The sequence below is a fragment of the Phyllobates terribilis genome, unplaced genomic scaffold (assembly GCF_046119375.1).
Source record: "Phyllobates terribilis strain yellow unplaced genomic scaffold, ASM4611937v1 Scaffold_7__3_contigs__length_470593459, whole genome shotgun sequence".
In the NCBI taxonomy this organism is placed as follows: domain Eukaryota; kingdom Metazoa; phylum Chordata; class Amphibia; order Anura; family Dendrobatidae; genus Phyllobates; species Phyllobates terribilis.
The window spans coordinates 356924137-356940831 of record NW_027362767.1 but is presented as its reverse complement, the minus strand read 5'-3'; the positions used below and the strand labels follow the sequence as shown (position 1 = coordinate 356940831).

The following is a 16695-nucleotide window of genomic DNA, read 5'->3' as shown; positions in this document are numbered from 1 at the left end:
GCTCTTTGCTATTTTCAGAACATCCATAGAAGTTCGTGGAGAGAGCTGGACATTTGTTAGACATTTGTGACACATCTTATGGTTATACCTAAAATGTTTCAGATGGGAATACCAGTTTAACACCATAAGACATGTTTCTTAAGGGGTTCATAAGAGGATGAGATGAATGATAGGAATGATAGAATGATATTTGAGATGAATGATGGTAGTGGGACAATGGGATATGAGGAACATGGAAGATGAATATGACTTGGAGAACATACTCATATACCTCAAATGGTCTGTCTGTCTTTTTCTGAGCTCCTCTCAGCTGATTTCTGACCACAGACCACATGAAAGTTGAATGTGCCGAGATGCAAAAAGTCAAGCCAAAACAAAGCAAAAATTCGAATGAAACCCAATTGTAAAAATTGTTTTTAGCGCCAAATAAATGCATTTAAGTAAAGAAAACAACATTTCCCCGAAGGTGGACAATCCCTTTAAAGAGTACTTTTCACTAATTTTGTTCCACCTAACTAGACAGAGGATGTAATAGCGGCTGCAGTGCGGAATACAACTTTTTTTTTATTTCGCCTCTCCGTTACGAAGATATTAGCAATCAAATATTTACAGCTAATGAGTTAACTTTAGTAAAGCTCAAGTGGGTGATACCAGATAGCAACTTGTACAGGGAAAATTTCACGCCCCCCAGAGAAAACACCCACTTGGACTTAACTAAAGTTAAGTTCCAAATATTTGATCGCTAATATCTCCACAACATAGAGGCAAAATTAAAAAAAAATGTTTTATTCCGCTCTGCCATCGTTTCTCCGGCTCAATATGAAGAAAGTGGTGAAAGGTCTTCTTAACACTTGTAAAATCAAGACTCTCTTGTGCCCATTCATTCCATTTGATTTCTGAACTAGTGTTCTCTTTTTTTTTCAGGATATTTCTAGGGCTCCACTGGACCCTTTAAATGAACACATACTGAGCCTCCTGACTTATGTGGGATGCGGTCTCGCCTCTCTGTTTATTGGGGTCGCCCTTGTAACATATGGGATGTTCAAGTAAGTTTGTGGCTTACAGAAACTATATACTGTCAGGCATTGTAAATGATCTGATGCCAATAGATCAGTTTATTAACACCGGTTATTCTCCAGGAATTCAGCCTCTTCTTGTGTTCAGGAGAAAGAGGATCAAATTTTTCATGTTGAATTGGACACACAATGTAATAAGCGCTGCCGAGACCAACCTTAGCAATGATGTACAAGGTGTGGGACGGGGAAGACACTGTTGGGGATAAGGGAATACTCTAATTTTACCCCATTATGGCAAAATCAGCGACTGGTGGAGTTTGACAAATTGACTGGTTTAGGAAGTTGGGAATCAAGAGGAATTCAGACTTTAGGTCAGTTAATAGAAAGTGGAACACTTAAAAGCTTTAACAAACTACAACAAGAGTTTGGATTGCCTCATTGCCTCTTCTTTCAATACCTACAACTTAGGCATGCATATCTGACTCAGTTTAACGCTGCAGCACCGGATATACGGAAAAATTATTTACTAGACTCAATAGCGGCGGCAAAATACACAACTGGTTTAATTTCCAAAATGTATCAACAACTCTTACAGTCTTGCATGGGAAGCAGATGTGGGGCCGATTATGAAAGAGCAGTGGAAAGAGGTGTTGGCACTCACTCCTAGATTGTCCCCATGTGAAGAGGCTCTCGCCGATATACCTTACACATAGAGTATATAGAACACCAAGCTTTCTTTTTAGAATCTTTAATAAAAAAGGGTATTTGGTTTGCAAATCCAAGCAGATCCCAAAATATGCATATTGGGATATTTGGAATAATCGGTCGATTTTGAATCTCCGATGGCTATAGGTCTTTCGCGAACATTGTATCAAGCATGCAAACTTATTGCTAGACGAACAACCACTGACAGTTAATGAGTTAATAAATAAGCTAAACACTATTATTTGGTTGGAAAAAGAGGTATATAGAAAGAGAAAAGCAATCAAGAAATTTGACAACATCTGGGGCCCCAGGTTGAATGTTCCAGGCCTGCCATTTGGAGTGCTCCTGAGAGATAGCATATGGCAATTTCTGGTTACATGAACACTTGTGGTATGATCAGTCCAGGTTAAATGGATGGTCAGTACACATGGAAACTAATTACAGTATTATAACAGAACTAGATGGTGGACCGATTCTAAAGCATCGGATATTCTAGCATATGTCTCACGACCCTCCTTTATAATGCCCAATGCAGGAAGTCACATCCCCCGTATATAATACCCCATGCATATAATACTCCATGCAGGATGTCACATCCCCCGTATATAATACCCCATGCAGGATGTCACATCCACCCTATATAATGCCCCATGCAGGAAGTCACATCCCACTATAGTGCCCCATGCAGGATGTCACATCCCCCCTATATAATACCCCATGCAGGATGTCACCTCTCCCCCATATAATGCCCCATGTAGGATGTCACCTCCCCCCCCCATATAATGGCCCATGCAGGATGTCACCTCTCCCCCCATATAATGCCCCATGTAGGATGTCACCTCTCCCCCCATATAATGCCCCATGCAGGATGTCACCTCTCCCCCCATATAATGCCCCAATGCAGGCTGTCACATCCCCCTATATAATACCCCATGCAGGATGTCACCTCTCCCCCCATATAATGCCCCATGTAGGATGTCACCTCTCCCCCATATAATGCCCCATGTAGGATGTCACCTCTCCCCCCCATATAATGGCCCATGCAGGATGTCACCTCTCCCCCCATATAATGCCCCATGTAGGATGTCACCTCTCCCCCCATATAATGCCCCATGCAGGATGTCACCTCTCCCCCCATATAATGCCCCATGCAGGCTGTCACATTCCCCCTATATAATACCCCATGCAGGATGTCACCTCTCCCCCCATATAATGCCCCATGTAGGATGTCACCTCTCCCCCATATAATGCCCCATGTAGGATGTCACCTCTCCCCCCATATAATGGCCCATGCAGGATGTCACCTCTCCCCCATATAATGCCCCATGCAGGATGTCACCTCTCCCCCATATAATGCCCCATGCAGGATGTCACCTCTCCCCCATATAATGCCCCATGTAGGATGTCACCTCTCCCCCCATATAATGGCTCATGCAGGATGTCACCTCTCCCCCATATAATGCCCCATGCAGGATGTCACCTCTCCCCCATATAATGCCCCATGTAGGATGTCACCTCTCCCCCATATAATGCCCCATGCAGGATGTCACCTCTCCCCCCATATAATGCCCCATGCAGGATGTCACCTCTCCCCCATATAATGCCCCATGTAGGATGTCACCTCTCCCCCCATATAATGGTCCATGCAGGATGTCACCTCTCCCCCATATAATACCCCATGCAGGATGTCACCTCTCCCCCCATATAATGCCCCATGTAGGATGTCATCTCTCCCCCATATAATGCCCCATGTAGGATGTCACCTCTCCCGCCATATAATGCCCCATGTAGGATGTCACCTCTCCCCCCATATAATGGCCCATGCAGGATGTCACCTCTCCCCCATAAAATGCCCCATGCAGGATGTCACCTCTCCCCCATATAATGCCCCATGTAGGATGTCACCTCTCCCCCCATATAGTGCCCCATGCAGGATGTCACCCCCCCATATAATGCCCCATGTAGGATGTTACCTCTCCCCCCATATAATGCCCCATGCAGGATGTCACCTCTCCCACATATAATGCCCCATGTAGGATGTCACCTCTCCCCCCATATAATGGCTCATGCAGGATGTCACCTCTCCCCCCATATAATGCCCCATGCAGGCTGTCACATCCCCCCTATATAATACCCCATGCAGGATGTCCCATCCCCCCATAGTGCCCCATGCAGGTCCCCTATGGCCCCATACAAAAAAAAAAAAATCCAATACTCACCTCACTTCTCAGCTGCTGCTCCGGACTCCAGCGTAGCCGGCATCTTCACGCTGTGCGCTGTGATCAGTCAGGAGAGAGCGCGGTGTAAAGACGTCACCGCGCCCTCTGACCTGAGACGTCACAGAGCTGCAGTGGAAGACACAGGAACTGCTGCGCAGGCACGGGGAGGGGTAAGTATGACGCCGGGTGCCGGGGTCCTGATAGCGCGGGGGGAGGGACGGAAGGAGAGGGGAGGGGAGAGGAGGGGAGGGGAGGGGTAGGTATGACGCCGGGGTCCTGATCGAGCGGGGGGAGGGACGGGAGGAGAGGAGAGGGGAGGGGAGAGGAGGGGAGGGGTAAGTATGACGCCGGGGTCCTGATCGAGCGAGGGGAGGGATGGGAGGAGAGGGGAGGGGAGAGGAGGGGAGGGGTAAGTATGACGCTGGGGTCCTGATCGAGCAGGGGGAGGGACGGGAGGAGAGGAGAGGGGAGGGGAGAGGAGGGGAAAGGAGGGGAGGGGAGAGGAGGGGAGGGGCGTCACACTTGTCCTCGGGAGATAAGCGACTGTAGCCGCTGATCTTCCGACGATAGCCGCATGTAGGTCAGCGGCGCCTGCGGTCGGGGGACTTATGCTGCGAGCAGCCGGCAGCATCTCCCGGCTGCATCGCCGCTGACCTCTGTGCCTCACATGAGCCGCTAATGGCTGCCATGTTTTTCTGAAATGACGCGTCGCTGATTGGCCGCGGCCGGACCAATCAGCGACCTGGGATTTCCAGGACAGACAGACAGAAAGACAGAAAGTCAGACAGACAGAAAGACAGACAGACGGGATAAGACAATTATATAGATAGATGGCAGATATTCTAACGTATATACATCATTAAAAAAAAAAAATAGTATGAATATAGATTTCTCTGGAGTGTTATCGGGAGGGGGGAGAGTTGTATTAGTTTGTTTGAATGGAAAAAATCAAATCCTTGGAAGATGATGACAACGGTCTTGTATTTTATGTATGACAATAATATACTGTATAATGATGCCATGTAACATTGAATATGTCTTTATTCTACTGATCTTTCTTTGTAAAAATGTTATTGTGTAATTTTCTTAATAAAAATGATCTGATTGTGCTGGTATGAGGGATGGAAGAGAAAAGTGGTGGAGGCAGTAGTAAAAGTGAGCGATAGCAGGACATGAGAGACTCATGGAGTGTGAGCAGTGAACAGAAGACAATTGTCTAGGAAACTAACTGTAAGACATCTCTTTAGAGTGATGGACTGGTGGGGCATGGGAACAACTCTTGGCAATCCCACTCCTTCCTAAGAGTTAGGAGCTAAGTTATGGGTAAGAGTTATTACAATTGGCAAGTGTCCAGCAAGTTAGGGCTCATGCACACGACTGGTTATATTGGACGAGTGTTATCTGTGGTTTTCACAGATAGCACTCGTACCTATGAAAGTCTATTAGGCTGTGCACATGTCCAATTTTTTTCTTGGACCGAGTGTTCCAAGGAATAAATCGAAGAGACAACGAATTTTGATCCAAGTGTCGGACCAAAATCAGCCATGCAAGTTCATGGATCCATGAAAAACATCGGACCGCACTCGGATGACATCTGAGTGCGGTCTGATTTTCATGGACTGACAGAATGGCGAGGGTGAACAAACCTTTTTCTTTCTCTCTGAGAAAAACAGATCCCACTCTGATCAGAAAAATAGGACCATTTTTCTTGGATGGAGAAAAAACGGTCGCATCCACCTATCCTTATTGTGACATTCCTGTTATTTTAGAAATTTGGGTTTATGACCTGGGTTTAATCTTAATTCTTATATGTCTGCCTCTTAGCCTGAAGGACTATGTGGCCGATTCAGTATTCTGGCATAAATACCTTGATGACTTGATTTCTAAGCAGGGTTGTGGAGTCGGTAAGCCAAACCTCCGACTCAATTTCTATGACACCGACTCCACGACTCCGACTCCCTCATACATGGTTCATGTTTAAGTGATAAATTTACTGCAGCACAGATTCATCTCAGCTAAAAGTCTAGACCCTTAGATCAGGAATAGGACAGACATTTATAGGAGATTTCATAACTTTCCCAAATTCTTATGAAAAAATATTCCCCACAAACTGCATTGAACTACTGTACCCAATTTATTATATATTTTAGGAGTCGGCATCGGTCCATTTTATACCGACTCCGACTCCACGACTCCGACTCCACGACTCCGACTCCACAGCCCTGTCTCTAAGTTTCAGCATTGCTACAGATGATGAAATAAATACTTATCTTTAATTGAGCATTAAGTCTGAAGTGCCGTTCCTTTAACTTAATCCTTTAAAGAAGTCTAGGAATTTACTGTAGCAACCACCAAAGCTAATTAATGCATCAACCACAGCGCTTCAGGCAATAATACATCCTTCTTCAGGTACAATTCTGTAGTGCAGCAGATGAGGCGGTAGGAATCCTGGAATGTCTGAAATATTTATTAATTTTACTCGCTTATATAGCGCCATCAATTCCACAGCGCTTTACAGACATTATCATCACTGGCCCCATTGAGGCTCACAATCTAATCAGTATGTCTTTGGACTTTGGGAAGAAACCGGAGAACCCGGAGGAAACCTACACAAACACAGGGAGAACATACAAACTCCTTGCAGATGTTGTCCTTGGTGGGAGCCCAGGACCCCAGCGCTGCAAAGAAACAGCACTAACCACTGAGCCACCGAGCCGCCCTATATATTGTGTTATGAAGTCAATATTTCATGTATTCCCATTGTACACTAAGACTTCTCATTGTTTTTGGCTTTTTGTATTTTTTCAGACAACTTAGAAGAGATTACCCTTCCAAAATATTGATGAATCTTTCTTTTTCGCTGCTGATGCTTAATTTGCTGTTCTTGGTCGACGATTGGCTGTCATCATTCAGAATTCCAGGCTTGTGCATCTTAGTCGGAGCCCTTCTACATTACTTCTTGTTGACATCATTCACGTGGATGGGCCTGGAAGCTGTACACATGTATTTTGCATTCGTCAAAGTTTTTAACTCCTACATCCATAAATACATATTAAAACTATGTATCGCTGGCTGGGGTGAGTAATGTATTCAGTCATTTGCTTCACTTTGTAATACTGAAATATTTGCTGCAAATTGTTCCTTCATATTCCAGAATCAATAAGGAATGCAATGAAAATTGTAGATTTTGGGATGAAGACATTTTCTAAGGGTTTATAAACCCAATATCATGTTCAATGCAATTACACAGTGATTTTCTATGGCTCCTCTGAAATGTGGATAGTTTACAATATTTGTTATTTTATAGGTGTCAGAGAAATTTTTCTTAGCGTCATATACAGTGGATATAAAAAGTCTACACACCACTGTTAAGATGCAAGACTTTTGTCATGTAAAAAAAAAATCATACCATGAAGAATCATTTCAGAACTTTTTCCACCTTTAATGTCGCCCATAATCTGTGTAAATCCATTGAGAAATAAACTTAAGTATTTTCGGAAGGAAGAAGAAAATAAAGAACTAAAATAATGTGGTTGCATTAGTATGTGACTCGCCCCCAGGGCCGTGGGGTACTCGGCAGCCGGGCCTTATGGCTGCTTTTGGGGGAGATCACGGTGGCTGGCCCGGTCCGTGACCCAGGGCGGTCAGTGCAAAAAGGGGATATTTATAGGGGATTTGTCGTGACGCCACCTCTGGTGTCTGGTGAGGATCACCAGCGCTGCGACAGACCTCTGAGGCAGGTGTTAGGGCAGCTTGAGATGGAACGGCTCCCCACAGGTGGAGCAGGCCTCAGGGCAGTGAAAACGATGCAGGTTGCGATGGGCGTTGTGGTGCAGGGGGAGCGATGGCACAGCAGAAGTAACGGACAGAGACAGGGGATTTGCTTCATTACCTTTACTGGTGCTGTTGTTAGGTACGGTCCAGGGTACTCCAGGTGAAGGGCGCACTTTTGGACTTCACCCCAGTGAGTGGGTATAGGGCCTCCTGATCCGTGTCTGTCTCTGTGTATGTTCCTGGCCAGCCTGCAACTGAGCCTAGACTATGTGTCCTGCTTTTACTTCACCTGTTGCTCTGAAGTAGGACCTCTGGTTGGTAACCACTTTCCCTGGATGTCGGGGCCTTCGTGGTTCCTGGTCCTGTAGGTGTCTAGCTTCAGGTTTGCCAGGGACTTGTAGTCCTCCTGGGATTCCGGTTATCCCTACTGGGTGTAAAGGGGTCCCTGTAGGTTCGGACTCGGTGTCCGGTTTGTGTAACGGGGTGAGCTTACTATGCTCCTCTGCCCCCTTAGCTCCACTCTCCTTTTCTTCTCGCCGTCGACCACACTCGGGGCCCTCACTACTCGGCAGCTGGCGTGCTGCGTCTTCACCGCTCTCTGAGCGTCGGCACGCGCTCTGCTCAACTCTGAGCTGTGTTCCTCTCTGTCTCTAAGCAGGAACTAATCTGAGAGGCCTGGCTCCACCCTCCCTATATATATCCATAACGGGCTCCCTCTGCTGGTCTGAGGTGGTAGGGTGGAGTTGTGTGAATGTGTGAGGGCCTCTTGTGGAGAAGTCCATCCATGCACCCTTCTGGGTTCCGTGCACCAATGCGCAGCAGGGCGCCACATATGCACAGTCACACCCTTAGGCCATGACCCCACTATCAGTATTTGGTCAGTATTTGGTCAGTATTTTCTCTCAGGAGTGGGAGCCAAAACCTGGTGAGGAACAATCAGAGAAAAGGTATAATAGAAACAAGTCACCAATTCTGCATTTATCTCCCACTCCTGGTTTTGGCTCCCACTCCTGAGAGAAAATACTGACTGAATACTGATCAAATACTAATAGTGGGGTCGTGGCCTTAAACCAATACTTTGTTGAAGTGACCTTTGAATTTATGACAACATTCAGTTTTTTTATGTTTAGTCTATCAGCAAGGCAAATCTAGAACTGGCAGTCTTTTCCCACTGTTCCTTGCAATAATGCTCCAAATCTGTCAGACATCTCCGGTGTACAGTGCCCTCTTCATGTCATCCCACATATATCCTATTGGATTCAGGTTTAGGATCTGGCTGGGCCATTACAAAACTTTCAACTTCTTCTGATGAAGCCATTCTTTTGTTGATTTGGAGTTATGCTTAGGGTCGTTGTAGTGCTAAAAGATGAAATTCCTCTTCATCTTCAGCTTTTTAGCAAGGGACTGAAGGCCCTGAAGCAAAATTAACTGATGTTTGGAACTGTTCATTATTCCCTCCACCTTGACTAAAGCCCCAATTCAAGCTGCCAAAAAACAGCCCAAAAGCATAATGCTGCCTCCCCTATACTTCACTGTAGGTATGGTATTCTTTTGGTGATGCACAGTGTTGGCTTTCCACCAAACATACTTTTTGGAATTATGAATAAATAATTCCATCTTGGTCTTATCAGACTATAAGACGTTTTCCCACAAACAGACTTGATGTAAGGTTTGGTAAAACATAGCCAGGCTTGAATGTTTTTCATTGTAAGAAAAGGCTTCCATCTTGCCCTACTTACCCCACAGGTCAGACTTTGTCGGGAGGATTGAGAGAGGTGGGTACCATAGGGTCATCATACCGTGCGTGTAGAGGGTACTGTGGAGGAATTAACCATGGGGGTATCATGCTGTGTTTGGGGGCACTTTTGTTTGCATCATACTTTATTATCTGTATTAGTCAAGTTTTTTTTTTATATTTTGTTAGTACATATTTAAATTAGGCCATTTGATTTTTACTGCTTTTACATAACATATTATTCCAATATTTTCTTCTAAGATCTATTAATTAAGATGTACTTTGTTTGTGGTACAACCCGTTTAAGTTTGTTTCCATATGAAAAAGTTAATCGTTATATGTGAGAATAAGGAAAAACTTCCTCAATTGTAGACTTTTTTTTTAATAAATATTTTGGTTCGCCCGTGACTTTGTCAAAGCTTTTCATTTTGGCCCAGTGTGTATTTGAGTTTGACATCCCTGGTCTACATGATTAAATAATTCATTTTTTTTTATGTGTCTGATACAGGAATCCCTCTAGTTGTTGTTGCCGTACTACTCTCTGTTAATGTTAATTTTTATGGAGACATATATGAGGACAAGGAGTTAGAGACCCCTGCTGAATTGTAAGTATTAATTGGCTTTACTCTGAATAATGTTTTGCATAAATAATAACACATGCATTTTATAGTATGGGTTGTTACAAAAGTGCTGATGCCAATTATGTTTATTTTTCACTTTTTTTCATTACTTTTAAACATTGTATAAATAAAAAAAAGGTTTGAACACAGCATCGAATGGGCTAAACATCTGGGTCATTGACTGACTAGGCACACAGGAGTGATTACATGAGCAAGTACTCCACTCTCTCTCTTTTTTTTAAGGTCTCCAGAATTTGACAATTAGAAAAAGGCATGCTCCACGAAGTTTACAAATTTCTTCTATCCTTTAAACAGTAGAAAATGGACAGCAACAGGATGCAACATGGCGTCCATGTGGTGTTCATTTTTCTTCACGGACCTATTAAGCTAAATAGCCATTTTGATCCACTAATCAGATCAAAATCAAACATATCTCTGTTTTTTTTATGTGTTTGTTTATTTGAGGGCAATTGGTCTGCAAAAGAAACAAAAAGTAAAAAAACAGGCTTAAGAAGGGAATGCTAAAATTAACAAAAGTCTATAATAATAACAGTAATAATAATAATAATCATTTTATTTATATAGTGCCAACATATTCCGCAGCGCTTTACAATTCAGACAATTTTACAGACATTATGGGCACTGTCCTCATTGGGGCTCACAATCTACATTCCCTGTCAGTATGTCTTTGGAGTGTGGGAGGAAACCGGAGAACCCGGAGGAAACTCACACAAACACGGAGAGAACATACAAACTCCTTGCAGATGTTGTCCTTGGTGGGATTTGAACCCCAGCGCTGCAAAGTAACAGTACTAACCACTGAGCCACCAATCTGACCATAATAAGAATAATAATTTTTATTTCTAAAGCGCCAACATGTTCCTCAGCACTTTACATTACAGAGGATGTGTAGCACCCTGAGGGCTCGGCTGCTACAGGGGTATTGCACCTCAAACCAGAGGTGTGATATTCCACTCCCGGGTAAGGATGGAGTGTGGACCAGGACTCGTTTAGCTGCATGCACCACACACACCCCATTTCCGAGGGACAGCTCAACGGTGCTCCCACTAGACAGAAGTGCAGGCACGACAGCATCTGTCCCTGGCTGGAGTGGGGAGGGGGAGGAAAACCCAGTGGTGTAGGAGCAGATAGGGGTGGGTCTCTGGGCAAAGGTAGGAGCCCATTGGTTGCTAGTCACCTGGGCTCACACATAGAGGGAGGTATATAAGGTGGGCACCATCTTAGAGTCAGTCAGTTCAGTTCAGAGAGGAGTTCAGCCAGAGAGGGCTGACAGGGAGCTGTGGCTCAGTCTGGGCCCAGCTCCATGAGGCGGGCCTGGAGTAGAGGCAAGAAACAGCAGAGAGAACAGGAACAGAAGAGAAAGGAAACAAGGAACAGAACATTAAGAAAGGCCCAGAGACACGAGAGAAGAAGGAACCCCATAGGCCCAGGAGATTGTGGGTGAAGGGTTGGCAGAGCAGGGTACCGGAACCCAAATTGGTGGAGGCAACAGATTCCTCAGCCAAAGACCGGAGGTTGTGACCACATCTTGGTGCGACCTCTCACTACATCCACCAGGAAAGCATACCACATAGGGTCAGGGAAACCGGAGATAGGTTTCGCCAAGAGAAGGCCCGAGGGAGCTGGACAAAGGTGGGTCACTGGTGAGGACAGCCAGAGAAGGGAAGAGAAGGGAGCCCTGTGCCACGCTCTGGAATTGCCTGGGAGTTGGTCGAGTCCCCTGCCTGGTGGACGCAGCACGGCTTGGGCAGTCATCGCCTGCAGGATTGACACGAATAACAACTGTGAGTAAAGCATTGGAAACTGCAACCCCACGTCTCTGTGTTTCATCGCCGCACCAGCACCATCAGTACTGGGACGCTCACACCATCACTCCCATCATCCACGCTAACTGCCCTGAGGCTGTACTCCTCCCATGGGGAGTCATCCCATTCTTAGCTGCACACATAACACTGGCCTCAGCGGTCTGCCTTGCAGCGGCGGTCCCCATTGACCGCAATCCACGGGTGGGGTAGTCGGACAATTATCATAATACTAAGACTGCCACTGAATTGACCACCCTGGGCACGGACCGGGTCGCCGCCACACGGAGACTACCACCCCCAGCATCCCACCAGCAATCCGGCTCCGGGTATTCCCTGCGCAACACAGGCCCAGGGGGTGAGTCAACTTTGGCGTAGTCGGCAGGATTCAAACCAACCCGCCACAAACGGGTACTGTGCGCCTTCAGAGACTGAGGTACTTACTGTGGAGAAGTTTTCTCGCCATCCGGAGTCGTTTCCCGCCATCAGCCGCCATCTTGGACCGTTTCCCGCCATCTTCATCTGTTTTTCCCGCCCTAGCAGAGCGGACGCCATTATGTGCGCACCAAAAGACAGTAGGAAGCCGCCTCCCATCGTGGGCCAGGTCCCAGAGTGACGCCAAAGAAGGGGCCTGCCCCCAGCAACTATGAGTGCAGCAATGGAGATGTCCATCAACGTAGGGGGGCTGCCCCTGAAAGTGATTGTCAGCAGATGCCCCCAAGACCAACCCCTATGGGGGCGGATAGGAAAGAAAACTGTGGGGTCGGGTGCGGCCTGGATCAGTCTGGACCTGCTGCACCCGGAGATGGAGGGAGCAGCGAACCCCACTAGCACCCTGGCCCGCAGCAAGCTGAGCCACCTTGCAGCCTGACAGAGTTGCTGGCCCAGCTGCCTAGAGACCCGGACTGCGCACGAGCTGCGCTAGAGGACCTAAACCAGAGGATGGTCCGGGCGCAGCGAGATGTGTTTGCCGGGTGGAAGGAGGAGTTGGCCCGGCAGCACGAAGATAGCCAGCAGAGGACCCCGCAAGGACCGAGTAGCGCGCTTGCTGCTGGGCGCCGAGAAGAGGGACCGGCGGTGGCAGATGACGCCGCGGAGGAGGCCGTCAAGACCAAGGCAGGTAACGGGGACGACACCACCCCAAGCCCTGAGGCCGCAAGCCTGCCCCCACCCTCCGCTGCGGGACCCGAAGCCCCGGGGACCGTACCTGACACCACGCCTCCACCGCCGCCAGCTAGGCCTCAGGCTGCAAGCGTCGCTGACACGCCCCGCCCCGCGCTGTGCCCTCTGAACCCAGGCGCCGTAAAGCAGGAGACGTCACAGGCCGGGACGCAGGGCCTAGTACACCCGGGCGCCGCTGCCCCACCAGCGCCCCCTATCGTGACTGTGCCATCCCCGGGCGCGACCATCAGACGACCACCAGCCTGGTCGCAAGGCCGAGTGCCCACGGGCGCTGCACCCCAAAGGGGGTCCCGTGCCATACCACCCCTGGGCGCGGATCTCTTCGCCCAGCACACGGGCCCGGATGGGATGCCCCTGGTGTGGCCGGCCGAACTGACCAGCGGTCAGCCCTGGAGAGCTCCACCCCCGCGTGAGCCTCTAATATCGGCTCCGGAGCCCGCGGAAGTCGCCCAGCCCGCACTACAGGAAGCCCAGCGCGAATGGGACCCCACCGGCGAAGATATAATGGGGTTCCCCCAAGGAACACAGGCGGACGCAGCCCGTCGCCTGGATCCCTGCCGTCAGCAGCTGGCCACCTATGAAAGGGAGCGGCGGCAGAGGCGCATCAGGGAGGAGCGACTCCAAGCCCGGAGCGCAGAGCAAAAGAGGAGGGCCCGTCAGGACTCCCAAGCTATCCGCGGTCCCCGAGCCACCGGGACCGTAGTAAAGTTCCAGCTGGAGCACGGCTGGGGCTTCATCAGAGACCCGGAGGCTGACACCGACGTCTTCGTCACTAGAAGGGACGTCGAAAGCCACTTGCCAGAGGGACATCATGGCCGTGACCTGTACCCCGGCGACGTGGTCACCTACACCCGGCACAAGGGTGCAAAGGGACTGTACGCCCTCCATGTCCACCGTCTAACGGAGGAGGAGCTGCGGTACCGCCCAGACATGGACTACCCTGAGGGTCCGGACGGACCTGAAGACTACCCAGAAGAGCAAGGAGGACACCGTTACCAGTGAACGGTAAAGTGGAACTGTATATGGTTACCCGTCAGGGTATGAGAACTGTTGCTGAAACTGTTGCTGAGTGGAGTGTGGTCCCCGTTGGGACTAATGTGGACTGTTACCTGTGTGCCCCTATTCCCTAACCAGGCTGAGGACTGTGAGCAGCCATTCCCCTATCCCCACTGGCCGAGGACTGAGAGCGAACAATCCCTTGTAAATAGTTGCGCTTCTTAAAGCGCCCCCTACTGGTTTTATAGAAGAACTGCAACGTCTACCTCAAAACGGATTAAATGGACTGTTGCACTTAAAAGAAGAGTGAACACCTGGTCGCAAGTTGCACGGCGGCCAGAGCTCAAGAATGTGTTTTTGGAAAAAAATGTTTTACTTAAGAATGTCTTGTACTGAAAAAGTTTCATATGCTGCTAAAAGAGTTTATAGCATTTTATATGTGTGTGAAGAAAGTCTTGTAATGTTTTATACCAGTAACGTTAAAAGGGAAAAGTGCCTCCCATAAAGGGATGGGTTAATAGTTAATGTCTTATATACGAATGCATTCTAAAATTTTTGTATGTTTAAATTGTTTTGCTCTTTTCCAGCCCGAGGACGTGCTGTGATTTACCAGGGGGGAATGTAGCACCCCGAGGGCTCGGCTGCTACAGGGGTATTGCACCTCAAACCAGAGGTGTGATATTCCACTCCCGGGTAAGGTTGGAGTGTGGACCAGGACTCGTTTAGCTGCATGCACCACACACACCCCATTTCCGAGGGACCGCTCAACGGTGCTCCCACTAGACAGAAGTGCAGGCACGACAGCATCTGTCCCTGGCTGGAGTGGGGAGGGGGAGGAAAACCCAGTGGTGTAGGAGCAGATTGGGGTGGGTCTCTGGGCATAGGTAGGAGCCCATTGGTTGCTAGTCAGCTGGGCTCACACATAGAGGGAGGTATATAAGGTGGGCACCATCTTAGAGTCAGTCAGTTCAGTTCAGAGAGGAGTTCAGCCAGAGAGGGCTGACAGGGAGCTGTGGCTCAGTCTGGGCCCAGCTCCATGAGGCGGGCCTGGAGTAGAGGCAAGAAGCAGCAGAGAGAACAGGAACAGAAGAGAAAGGAAACAAGGAACAGAACATTAAGAAAGGCCCAGAGACACGAGAGAAGAAGGAACCCCATAGGCCCAGGAGATTGCGGGTGAAGGGTTGGCAGAGCAGGGTACCGGAACCCAAATTGGTGGAGGCAACAGATTCCTCAGCCAAAGACCGGAGGTTGTGACCACATCTTGGTGCGACCCCTCACTACATCCACCAGGAAAGCATACCACATAGGGTCAGGGAAACCGGAGATAGGTTTCGCCAAGAGAAGGCCCGAGGGAGCTGGACAAAGGTGGGTCACTGGTGAGGACAGCCAGAGAAGGGAAGAGAAGGGAGCCCTGTGCCACGCTCTGGAATTGCCTGGGAGTTGGTCGAGTCCCCTGCCTGGTGGACGCAGCACGTCTTGGGCAGTCATCGCCTGCAGGATTAATAGAAAAAAGAGAGGGGTCGCTCACTGGTCTATTCGGGTGCTCTGAAGAAAAGAGTAATCTCAATTGCAAAAAGAACTTCGGCACTCCATACATGAAAATATAAGAAATATTGTATCTAGACTAATGTCACTTTGAAAAATGAAGGTTTTTTTGCGCATAATTTGGCCAATTTATGTGTGCCCATCAACCACGACAAGGTCACCTTCGTATGATGGGAAACTACGCTACGCTACCACTGGATATGCCACTCTTGGGCTGTAAGCCTGTATGGACAATATGTCTTTGCTTGGGCTTTTAACCTACAATGTATGGGCTGGTAGAGCTAGTTAAAACCACCTGTGACTGAATGGGAGGGACACATGGTCAGAAAAAAGGTTGTCAAACTTCTAATAGTGTGAACACGTACCTGCTGCAATGCTCCAGGAGCGGGATCCCAAAAATGATTAATAGAAAAAAGAGAGGGGTCGCTCACTGGTCTATTTGGGTGCTCTGAAGAAAAGAGTAATCTCAATTGCAAAAAGAACTTCGGCACTCCATACATGAAAATATAAGAAATATTGTATCTAGACTAATGTCACTTTGAAAAATGAAGGTTTTTTTGCGCATAATTTGGCCAATTTATGTGTGCCCATCAACCACGACAAGGTCACCTTCGTATGATGGGAAACTACGCTACGCTACCACTGGATATGCCATTCTTGGGCTGTAAGCCTGTATGGACAATATGTCTTTGCTTGGGCTTTTAACCTACAATGTATGGGCTGGTAGAGCTAGTTAAAACCACCTGTGACTGAATGGGAGGGACACATGGTCAGAAAAAAGGTTGTCAAACTTCTAATAGTGTGAACACGTACCTGCTGCAATGCTCCAGGAGCGGGATCCCAAAAATGATTAATAGAAAAAAGAGAGGGGTCGCTCACTGGTCTATTCGGGTGCTCTGAAGAAAAGAGTAATCTCAATTGCAAAAAGAACTTCGCCACTCCATACATGAAAATATAAGAAATATTGTATCTAGACTAATGTCACTTTGAAAAATGAAGGTTTTTTTGCGCATAATTTGGCCAATTTATGTGTGCCCATCAACCACGACAAGGTCACCTTCGTATGATGGGAAACTACGC

General features: G+C 47.8%; 1 protein-coding gene across 1 annotated transcript in view; it reads left to right on the top strand.

Annotated features, from left to right (window-relative positions):
- Positions 1-16695, top strand: part of ADGRG4 (adhesion G protein-coupled receptor G4) — a 167086-nt gene that overhangs the window by 114506 nt on the left and 35885 nt on the right. Inside the window, exons 18-20 of the mRNA XM_073641278.1 lie at positions 925-1046; positions 6749-7017; positions 9958-10054. Coding sequence (XP_073497379.1) covers positions 925-1046; positions 6749-7017; positions 9958-10054 — 488 coding nt within the window. The remainder of the gene's footprint in view (positions 1-924; positions 1047-6748; positions 7018-9957; positions 10055-16695) is intronic.